Source organism: Elephantulus edwardii, unplaced genomic scaffold, assembly GCF_000299155.1.
Source record: "Elephantulus edwardii isolate Elephantulus edwardi_28Jun2011 unplaced genomic scaffold, EleEdw1.0 scaffold00032, whole genome shotgun sequence".
Taxonomy (NCBI): domain Eukaryota; kingdom Metazoa; phylum Chordata; class Mammalia; order Macroscelidea; family Macroscelididae; genus Elephantulus; species Elephantulus edwardii.
Genome location: NW_006399782.1, coordinates 9,613,432 through 9,625,378, shown reverse-complemented (window position 1 = coordinate 9,625,378; position 11,947 = coordinate 9,613,432). Strand labels below are relative to the sequence as shown.

The 11,947-nt window shown below is 37.4% G+C and overlaps 1 protein-coding gene across 1 annotated transcript in view; it reads left to right on the top strand.

The window, feature by feature from the left end:
* The window catches only part of EAF2 (ELL associated factor 2), a 65,720-nt gene that overhangs the window by 18,799 nt on the left and 34,974 nt on the right, over window positions 1–11,947 (top strand). The window contains exons 3-4 of the mRNA XM_006884311.1: window positions 1,851–1,987; window positions 11,746–11,897. Of these exons, the coding sequence (XP_006884373.1) occupies window positions 1,851–1,987; window positions 11,746–11,897 (289 nt within the window). The remainder of the gene's footprint in view (window positions 1–1,850; window positions 1,988–11,745; window positions 11,898–11,947) is intronic.

The following is an 11,947-nucleotide window of genomic DNA, read 5'->3' as shown; positions in this document are numbered from 1 at the left end:
TAATTACTATTGGAAAATGCTTGTCATTCCTCTGTAGCATCTGGTCCCCACTGGGCCCTCATCATTTCCTTCACCTGCTCCCCCCACCGACCAAACTGTGCAGCTCTGCAACTGCATCCTGGCCCATCCTCACCCTTCTGCCCCCAACCCTCACCTCCTTTGACCCCCCAATATGTTTTTCCCAATAAAAAAATATTAAGTAAATAAAAAAAAGAAAAAAAGAAAATTTTATTAAAACAACAATTTTTTTCTTTAACACTTAAGATTTTGCTGGAAAAACAAATAAACATACACGTAAAATGAATTTACTACTCTTTTAGTGAAATGGTATTTACTAACAAAGTTTAAATACATTATTTTTCGCAAAAGATCCTTCCCGTTTCTCTGAAATGGGAAGGATCTTTGGTAAAACAACAATTTCTAAAAATATCTTTGATGCCATTGGTTTGTTGGAAGAAATAAGTAATTTTTCATAGAGGGCATACTCATAATCTAGATTTGTAATTCATTTTCATATTAATCAGCTTGTTCCTTTATTCCCTACCTTTAATATAAAGGAATAATTGCATAACTAAAGGCTTGGTGAAAGTTAGAGTCTTTCTGTTTGGTTTTTAAAGAAAACAATGCTTCATGGGTGGTGGTGTGTACTTTATTTCATATCACTTAATGAAACTACTAAAATATAATTTTATTATTTGATACTGAAATTAATCAGTGAGTTCAGTGTAATAGTTGTTTTTGGTGCATTTCTTTTCCTTAATCTACCCACACAAGGCACCACTTTAAGAAAGAACTAGATTTTTTTAAACAATAAGAAGAGGAATACTTGAGAATGATTGAGAGTTTCTTTAAAAATGAGAGAAGAATTGATGCCCTTTGAGGTGAGATGTTGGGGAAGAATGCTGAATATCCCATGAACCACGAAAGAACAAACAGATATGTCATGGAAAAGATGCAGCAAGAGTGCTCCTTGGAGGCTAAAATGCTAATTCTTCATTTCACATCCTTTGAGCATGTTGCTATGAGACTTTTATTCCTTGGAGAGGGACATCATGCTTGGAAGGATGAATGGACTACAAAACAGAGGAAGACCCTTAACCAGATGGTTTGCCACAGTGACTGCGTCAGTTGGCTCAGGTCTGTCAGAGATTGTGAGATGATTCAAGATAGGATAGGGTTCACTATGATTTGTACTCAACTCAATGTCACCTAACAATAATGACTATATCATTCCTTATCATTTCTATATTAAAATTCTTTTCTAATAATTCAGAAACAGTATTTTACTGGCTCAAGGCTACTATCTTTTCCAAATTGTTTCTCAATCATGACAGTCTCAAGATCTGAAACTGTCTTTATCTCTGTTCTGATGTTGTTACAGGCTTTGTTTAGAGGATGGTATAATTTGAGGTAGTTGTTGTTGTTAGGTGCCGTTGAGACTAGTGTAAATCATAGCAGCCCTATGAGCAACATATCTGAACCCTGTCCTATTCTGTGCCATTCTCACAATCTCTGACACATTCAAGTCCGTTGCTGCAGTCACAGTGTCAGTCCACCGGGTTGAGGATCTTGCTCTCCTGCACTGTTCTGCTCTGTTCCTTTCCAAGAATGATGCCCCTCTCCAAGGAACAACCTTTCTTATCAATATGTACAGACGTATCATCTTTGCCTCCAAGGAATACTATGATTGTACCTTGTTCAAGACCTATCTGTTTGGTTTTTTCAGCAGACCATTGAAGAAGTTAGGATGCTTAAAATATAACATATGTTGAGAAGCACAGTACCAAAAGATGTTAAAGAAGTATTTTCTAAGGTAAATTTCAACTAATACTAATTAACTTTGCAAACAGGGTTCAACTCCACCAGTAACTGTTTTCAAAGGCTCAAAGAAACCTTATTTGAAGGAATGTGTATTGTTTATTAACCATGATACTGGAGAATGTCGACTAGAAAAACTCAGCAGTAACATTACTGTGAAAAAAACAAGGTATGTGATTTAATGAAATAATTTATTTTATGAACTCATGAATTGGTAAGGAAATATCAAGGAAAAAAACCTTACTGGTTAAGTCAGTTATTTTGCTAAGAATTATAGTTGTGTATATAAATACCACATTTTCCAAGTTTATATTTGGAGGCATTCCTTAGACAAAAGTCTTTATCACTTCTGTGATATATGAGAGTTTATTATGCTTTTGAATGTTTTCTGTCTGTGTTTAGGCATGCCTTTTATTCTGTTGTAGGTAAAAATATAATGCTGTGTATATTCACCTGAATTTAGAGACCATTTCAAGAATAGCTCTCATACATTTATGAGTCATGTGCTGATGTTGAGAACATGATACATGAAGAAAGCAAAAGATCATTAAAAATAAAGGAAAAATAAGATTAAAATAAATATCAAAGGAGACTGAAACTTGCTCTCAAACATGTTGTTATATGCCATCAAGTCGCCTGCAACTCATAGTGACCCTATGTACAACAGCCTTAAACCCTGCTGTATCCTGTGCCAATTTTACTGTCTCCAACACACCCATCCCCATTACCCCAGTCACTGAATCAATCCTTCTCGTTGAGGGTCTTCCTCTCTTGCACTGTCCCTCTACCCTACCAAGCATGACGTCTCTCTCCAAGGACTGGTTCCTCCTTGCAACATGTCCAAAGTATGTCAGACTCTCAAACATAGAGCAGCTAAAATGAAAGGAAGATACGTTGAAGTACGAAAGCTGAACAGAGAATTTCAAAGAGTGGCAAAACACACATTTGTAAAGACTTACAGTTACCCAAAAAGAAATATTATACTCAACATTTTTCTTAAGCTGAAAAAACTGAAGAATAAATTTCAGTTTCAAATTTTAAGAGTGATGGACTCCATGGACTGAATAGTGAATGCCATAAGAAGCATCAAAAGATAATGAGAATATAAAGTCACTGTACCGGAAAGAATCAAGATACATAGTCTGTAAAGAGTTGTGTTGTAATTCAAAGTCTGAGCTTCTCTGGTCATTCAAATCTATGCATCACTCCATGGGAGAAAAATAGGCATTCTCTTTCCAATTTACAGCCTTGGAAACCTGCAGTTGGGTTAAGACTCAACTAGATGGTAGTGAAAGAGTACAAAAAAAGTTGGTCAACACTCGGGCATTTCAGAAGTTAGTGTGTGATCAAGAACCAATGGTACTAAAGGAAGATTTCTGAGATGTATTGAAGTTACTGGTGAAAAAACAAGGCTCCAAAAATTGACTGAAATCCACTTGAAATGTTTCAACAAATAGATGCAGTACTGACAACACTCATTTATGTCAAGAAATCTGGATGACCTTGTCATCTGACTGAAAGAGATTCATATTTGTTCTCATTAGAAAAAAAATCATCTAAAAGAATGTGGAAATTATCAAATATTGTCACTAATATCACACAGATAAAACTTTACTGAAGGTAATTAAAAAACAGTGGCAGTATATCAACAGGAAACTTTAGGAAATTCAAGATGAATTTAGAAGAGGGCATGGAACAGAGAATGTCATTGTTGACAGCATATGAATCGTAATTGAAAGCAGAAAATACCAGAAAGATGTTCACCTGTGTTTTGTTTACTATGCAAAGGCATTCAACTATGTGCATTATAACAAAATGTGGTTACCTTGGCAAAGAATAAAAATTCAGAAACACTTAATTGCGCTCTTGTATAACTTATGCATGGATCATAAAGCAGACATTTTAATAGAATAAAGGTGATTGCATTGTTTAAGAAAAGTTGTGCACCAGAGTTATATCCGTTCATCATGCTTATCAATTCATATTCTGAGCAAATAATCTGAGTAACTGGACTTTATGGAGATGAATGAGGCATGAAGGCTGGCGGTGCAAAAGACAAAGACAAAGAGAAGAACTGGCATGCTAACTATAAGAATTGACATGCTAACTATAACAGTGGGCTCTTGCACAGCAGTGAAGATGGTACAGGACTGGGCAGTGTTTTGTTCTGTTGGACATAGAAGCTATAATTCAGAACCAACTGCAATGACTCCACCCAAGTGATTCTTCCTAGATTGAACATTTGGGAATACCACTTTAATTGTTTGAAGAGAATATGTAGCTAGGAGAAAGATTTGAAGATTGTAGTATATACGATTTACTCAGGATTAAGAAATAAACCAAGTTTTAACAGAGCAGATACTTGTTTTTATAACTGTGTATAGTAATGAGTATGACAGAAGAAGAATCAATGCCTTTGAGTTGTGATGTTGGAGAAGGGAATTGAAGTACATAGACTTCCAGAAGAATGAATAGAAATGTCTTAGAGAAGATGCAGCCACAGTGCTCCTTGGAGGCAAGGTTGGCAAAGCATAGTCTCACCTACTTTGGGCATGTCATTAGGAGGGTCTTTTCCTTGGAAAGGGTCATCACATGTGGAAAGATGAGGGCAGCAAAAGAGAAGAAAGACGCTCAACAAGATGGATTGACACAATGACTACAATACTGGGCTCAAGTATGTCAGAGATGAGGATGACGGGCCAGGGTTCAGATCTCTTGTTCAAAAGATGTATTGCATTTGCGAAGTTTGCTGTCAGGGAACTCTTCAAACTGCTAAGGAGCAGTGACATCAGTTTAAATACTAAGGTGTACCCGAGACTTGGCCAGTGAATAAGGATGACAGACAAAGAATGCCTTTGAGCTGTGGTGTTGGGGGAAGAGTACTGAATATCCCATGGACTGCCAAAAGAAGAAACAAATCTGCCTCTCACATACTTTGGGCATATTGTTAGGAAGGGCAATTCCTTGGAAAAGGATAGCATGCTTGGAAAAGTCAGTGAAAGAGAGGGAGACCTTGAACAAAATGTATTGACACAGTGATTGTAGTATTGAGTTCAGGTATGCTAGAGATGATGAACATGGCAAAGGACAGGAAGGATAAGGTTCAGGCCCATTGTCCATTGGGTTGATCTGAGTCATCCTGGACTGAAGGGTACTTAACAACAATGACAACATATTTATAAGAGATATGATGGTCTATAATTTTCTTTTTTAGTAATATTTTTACCTGGCTTTGGTATCAGAGTTATGCTTGCTTCATAGAATGAATCTGGGAGTGTTCTGTCTTTTTCTATGCCCTGAGATAATTTATGTAGGACTGGTGACATTCTTGTCAATGTTTGATAGCATTCACTGGTAAAGATGTGTGAACAGAGGTCTCTTTCCTTTGGGAATCTTTTTTTTACCTTTTCTATTTCTTCTTTTGAAATGGTTCTGTTCATGTGTTCTGCTTCAGTTTTAGTTTAGTTAAGTGGTGGGTTTCTAAAAATTTGCCCTTTTTCTCTAAATTTTCTAGTTTGTTATAGTTTTTCACAGTATCCTTTTATTTATGTCTTCATTTCCTTTTATTTGGTTTTTAAGTTGTTTTTCTATTTTATTAATCCAGTCATAAAGCCAACACATGGTTTATTTGCTTTCTGTTGTTTATCTATTTTCTATTTCTTCTGCCCTAATATTTATTATTTCCTGTAGTCAAGCCATTATGAAGCTTCTTATAGTTTTTTGTTGTTGTTTATTTTCTTTCTCATTGTTGCTCTTATTTGATTAAGGTTTTCATTTTGATACTTTTCCTCTGATTTGATCTGTTTATTGCTATAAACTGACTTTAGAGTTCTGCTTTTGTTGTGTCACAAAAGTTTTGATATATTCATTCTCACTTGTTTCAAGAAACTTTTGTGTTTCATTTTAACTTTCTTTTCTTACCCAGTAGGGTTCAAGTAGGGTATTATTTAGTTTCCAAGGACACGAGATTTTTTTCCCCCTCCTTGATATTCCCGTGTTGATTTCTAATTTTATAACATTTTAGTCTCAGAAGATGCTTTTGGTATCCGAGTGTTGGATTTAATATTTTTTTTAATTTATCAAGGCTTGCTTTGTGACCTAACATATATTCTGGAGAGTTCCATATGCATTGAAGAGTAATGTATGTACTAGGTTCCTGTTGGGGACATTGTTCGCTATATGTCTGTTATGTTGATTAATTGTATATTTTAGTTCTGTGTCATTCTTCCTAATCTATTTGTACTTCATTGAGAATGGCGTATTGAAGTCTCTATTATTGTGTTGTTGTCTATTTCCTTCTTAAATCTGTTACAGTTTGGTTAATAGGTTTTGCCACTGTATTATTCGGTGCATAGGTATTAGAATTTTGTTCTGTTGATCTTTAATCATTGTATAATAGCTTTCCTTTCCCCTTAGGCTGGTTTTTGCCTTGTATTCTATTTCATCTGAGTCTAATGTTGCCATTTCTGCTTCCACCCCTACACATTTTGCTGTGTATTTCCCCCCCTCGCATTCTGAATTTTAGTCTATTTTTATCCTCATGCCTCAGGTGTATCTCTTGTAAACAGCATGTAGAGGGGCTTTGTTTTTTTATCCATTCTGCTTTTCTGAGAATGTCTTAATTTTACCATCATATTTGATGAACAGTTTTGCCAGGTGCAGTATTCTTGGTTGACAGTTATTTTCTTTCAGAGTTTTGCCTGCGCCATCCTATTATCTTCTTGCCTGTGTGATTTCTGCTGTGAAATTAGAGAGTAGTCTTCCTTATTCTCCTTTTAGGTGACACTGACTAGTTATCAAATGGTTTTTTAGTATTCTTTGTCTTTGGTTTGGGAAAATTTCATTTTGATGTCTTGGTGTTTTTCTATCTTGTAAGTGTGGTTCACTTGACCTTTTGAATCTCATTTTTCATAGTATTTGTAAAAATTGGTGTTCAGTAGCTATTCTGCTGTTTTTAATGGTGGCCTTTTGTTTGTATTGTCTCTTCTTTTCCTAGAATTCCTAATATGAGTAAATTATTGCTCTTGATAGTGCTTCACATAATTCTTATGCTTTCTTCATTTTCATTCCATTATTTTTTTTCTAATTTTTTCCTTCCCTAGCAGATTACTATATTCTTTTTTTGTGTACCGTTGAGAAAGAACCAACCCATAGCTGACCCTCCAGCAAGTTTTCAGAAGGAATAAATTACATGGGAGGAGATTTCCGATCTTTCTTCCATGGAGCAACTGATGGATTCAAACCACATGCCTTCAGGATTGCAGCCCAATTTCTTACCATTAGGCCACCAGAGCTCCCTAACAGATTAGTATGGAGGGCTTTATTTTCTATCTCACCGGTTCTATGTTTCATTTCTTTACTGCTCTTTAGTCCTTCTAGTATGTTATAAATTTCTAAAATTTTGATCTTAATATTCTCATTTTCAGTTCTCTGCATGATGTGGAGCTTGTTTTTCTTTAGGAGGTTCTTCTAATTTTTCATTTATTTTTATCTAGCTCATATCAATTTTTAAAATTTTACTTATTATCTGTTTTCATTGCTTTTGTCTATTGTTTCCTCCAATTTCTTCTTATACTTTTCGTTAATCTTGTGAAAACCCTTGATTTATATTCTTCTACATTCTTTAGTAGAATGTTCCAACAGCATTTCTAACTCTGAAAGGCTTACTGGTTGTGTATTTGATCACTATTAGATGGTATCTTTTTCAGAGTTTCTTTTGGGTTTGAACTTATCTGTTGCCTCTGGGACAGTGTGATGTTATTGTGTGTTTAATTTTTCACCTTCTGCCTTCTGATGGGTGTGGAAGAAAAATGGGAATGCTCATGTGTTTTCTTGTTACTTGTTTGTGTTCAGCATTTGAGTTTAAGGTGAGCTGGTGATGGTTGCCTTAATCTAACGGCAGTCAGGTGGAGCTGGAGCTGGTCTTTACTCTCATCAGAAGTATGGAGCTGCAGGAGATCTGTGCATGGTTGGGCTGTGTGTATACTCTTGCTGTCTGGACTAGGAAAAAAAAGACAAGAAGAAAGAAAAAGAGAAAAGAAAAATAAAACAGGGGGATGGAATTATGAAATTAACTGGAAGAAGGGAAAGGAAGAGAAGGGGGGAAAAACCCAAACCCCTAAACAACAAACAACAGAAAAGAAGGAAGAATGGCCAGGAAAAGTAACACAGAAACTAAGAGGAGTAGAACAGGAAGGAAAGCTGGAAAATAAAGGGAGAAATAGAAGTAAATGGGAGGAAGGTAGAATAAAGGAAGAGGAGTGGAGAAAAAAAATGCAGGCTAGGAACTAAAAAAGAAAACTATGGAGGAGGGTGTCTGACTGATGTTCTTGTTCGTGCTGTGGTGAGTGGAGTTTAGATGTCTGGTCTGGGGTAGTGCTTCTGCTGGTCTGACAGAAGTTGGAGGATGACATGCCTAATTAGCATGGAGATTCTGCTTGTTCTAATGGTGGTGATGGATACTAGATGGACACAAAGATAGTGTGTGGATTTAGCTCTGTAGGCTTGTTAGTTGTTTGTTGTTGTCTAGTCAAATATGACTCATAATAACCTTACGAACAAATGATCTGAACCCTGTCCAATACTGTGCCATCTTCATCATCTCTGACACACTTGAGCTCATTGCTGCAGCCACTCTATCAGTCATACTCTCTTCAACTGACCCTTCACCTTTCCAAGCGTGATATCCTTCTCCAAGGAATAGCCTCTCTTTACAATCTACTCAAATATGTGAGACAAAGTTTTGCCGTCCTTGCCTCCAAGTAGCATTCTGGCTGCACTTCTAAGACATATTGTTCTTTTGGCAGTCCATGAGATAATCAGTTCTCTTCTTCAGCACTTCAACTTAAAAGCAAAACTTCTTCTTTTGTCATCCTTATTCATTGTCCAGCTCTCTGATGGATAGCAAATGATGGAAAGGCTATGACCAGAATCACGTGCACCTTCGTGTTCAAACTGACTTCATTGCTCCATGGTAGTTTGGAGAAAAGACATGACTTGTTCACTGTGGTTGTTGTTGTTACATGGCGTCAAGTCACTTGCAACTCATAGTGACCCTATGTACAACAGCCCTAAACCCTCCTCTGTCCTGTGCCAATCTCACTGTCTCCAACACACACACACACCCCGATTACCCCAGTCACTGAATCAATCTACCTCACAGAGGGTCTTCCCCTCCTGCACTGTCCCTCCACCCTTCCAAGCTTGATGTCCCTCTCCAAGGACTGGTCCCTCCTTGCAACATGTCCAAAGTATGTCCAACGAAGCCCCAGAATCCTTGCCTCCAAGGAGCAGCCTGGTTTAACCCTCTCTAGGGTGAACCTGTTTGTTTTCTTTGTGGTCCATGGTACATTCAATACTCTTCTCCAGAGCCACAGCTCAAAGGCATCAATTCTCCTTTTATCCTCACTAGTAATTGTCCAACTCTCTGACGCATAACAACTGACTGCAAAGATCATGGCCTGTATTAGGTGCACCTTAGTCTCCAGAGAGATACCATTGCTCTTCAGTACTTTGGAGAGGTCCCTAACAGCAGGCTTTCCCATTGCAATACATCTTTTAATTTCCTGGCTGCTGGTGCCAAGAGTGTTGACTGTGGAGCCAAGCAAACTAAAGCTGTGTACAATCTCAATCTCTTCACTATCCATCCTGATGCTGCCAATTGGCCCAGTGGTGAGAATCTTTGTCTTTTTGATAGTGAGCCTCAGTCCATATTGAATATGGATTGATTGAGGATTGAGGTTCAGTGCAGTACATCTCTTAACTTACTGCTGGTACCAACTTAATTATGGATCCAAGTAAGATGAAATAATTGACAATTTCAATACTTTCGCCATCTATCATGATGTCACTTATTGGTCCAATGGTGTAGATGTTTGTCTTCCTGATGTTGAGATGCAATCCATATTGAAGACTGAAGTCTTTAATCTTATGCAGCAGGTATTTTAAGTCCCCTTCACTTTCAGCAAGCACATTTGTGTCATCTGCACACGTTGTTTATGAATCTTTCTTTACTCCTGATGCCACATTGTTCATCAGAGTCCAGTTTCTCACATGATTTGTTCAGAGTACATAATGAATAGAAATGGAGAAAGGATACAAGCCACTGTCCTTGGATGGAGTTTCTGCCCAGAGCAGTGCAGTCATCCAGCTTTCGCAGTCTCTTTTTGGTCAGCTCCTCCACCCACGTAGTATAGGCTCCCTCTGCTGGTCTGTGGAGATACTGTGCTTGTGGAGAACATCCTATATTTTTAACTGGGTACCAGCCCACATTTAAGATGCTCTATACCACGATGCTCTGAGGTCTTTGTGCCAGTGGTAGGTATCATAGATTCTGAGATGCCCTCAGATTGTGCTTGGGAGTTCCCAGAACATGCTGTGGTCCTAGTGTGGGTGTGGTCTGTATCATTCGAATGCATCAGTGTTTATTTGGAAACTGGAACATCAGTTCCAGACTGTGCTTTCATTAATTTTGGAGCTGGCGCAGACTAGCCAGTCTCCTTCCCAAGTGGGCACAGCCTAGCACACCCATGAGAATGAGTAACTGTCTTTGGGGAGCCAGGACCAGGCAAGAGAAACTCTCCCTGTTGTTTGAAAATCCCTGTACAGGTCCATGGGAGTTTGTAGAAGGATAAGAGGGTATTTCATCTTTCCCCTCACTCCCTACCCCCCCAATACTATCCCACTGCATTTGTCCTACTGGTGCATTGCTGGGTCCCTGCAAGGTGCTTGAAAGTCTTTTGTGGAATAGACTGCCTCAGGTCCCTTCAGAATTTCCCCTAGATTCTTCCTTCATTGGTATTTGAATTTCATCTTTATTGTTTTCCTCTGAATCTCAGGATTATAGAATTTCTAACCATACATTTCGTAGGTAGGCCTGAAGCGTGTGTGCGTGTGTGTGTGTGTGTGTGTGTGTGTGTGTGTGTGTGTGGTAGCCTTTTTTAGGTCTTGATGAATTTTTTTTAAGTTGAGATTTAATGAGTAAAGTAGTCTTAATAGGCAGATTAAGTCACAAATCTGGATGACTCAGTGCAGAGTTAATAGCCCAGCACTTAACCTGTGCTACCAGGACAGAAATTAGTTACTAAAAATAAGAGAAAAAGGGTTAAGCATAATTTAAAATAATAGTATGATCAATCCCATATATATGGTAGGGAGCTATACTGCCAACCCAAAGGCATACGATTTAAATCCACAAGCTCCTCTGCAGGAAAAAAAGATGGGCAGTCTCCTCTCAATTTACTGCTTCAGAAAACTCACTGGAGGGTCAGCTATGAGAAGGTTCCAGTTTGATGGTATATGGCAACAACAATTCTTCGTTTTTTTAAAGAAATGTATATGAATATCCTTAAGCAAAATATCTTAGTTATGAGTGGAAAAATATGAGTATTATTTAATTTCTGTCTCCTTCTGTTGATTGATTATGACTTACTTGACCCTGTATGACAGAGTAGAGTGTCCTAATAGGGTTTTTACGAGTATAAATCTCTACAAAAAGAGATTGACACTTATTTTTCCCTAGGAATGACCTTTTTGTTAACAGTTAAATGGTTTAACCATTGTGCCACCAAGACTCCTTAATTTAAACAACAATTATAATTATAGAAATTAAGAAATACATGTACCACTTTTCTAAATTCCTGTTTTCACTTTTAACACTTTTTGTTTGTCCTATGTCTTTGATTTGAACAATGGTTTGTGGGTTCTTTTGCTCATATTTGCACCCCTCAGTTAACCCAATGTTTATGTCATATATATAGTACATGACTTAATAAATATTTGCCAAATAATGAAGTGTTTTTATTTTTAAAAACACTTTAAAGATTTCTACAGAAAAGAATAAGTGATAACTTTTCCTAATTTTGGAGGATTAAATGGTTGATACATGACTGTCATGTCTTTTTTGACCTTTGATATCTTCAATTGCAGGGTTGAAGGAAGTAGTAAAATTCAGTCTCGTATAATAGAGCAACAGCATCAGCAGATGCGGAATTCAGCCAGGACTCCCCCCAATTTTGTGAAACATTCTTCACCCAAAGACAAGATGTCCCCAGCGTCTCCAATGGATGATATCGAAAGAGGTAAAACCTAAGTGTGCACAATATCCCTTGATAAGAGATTACTAATATTA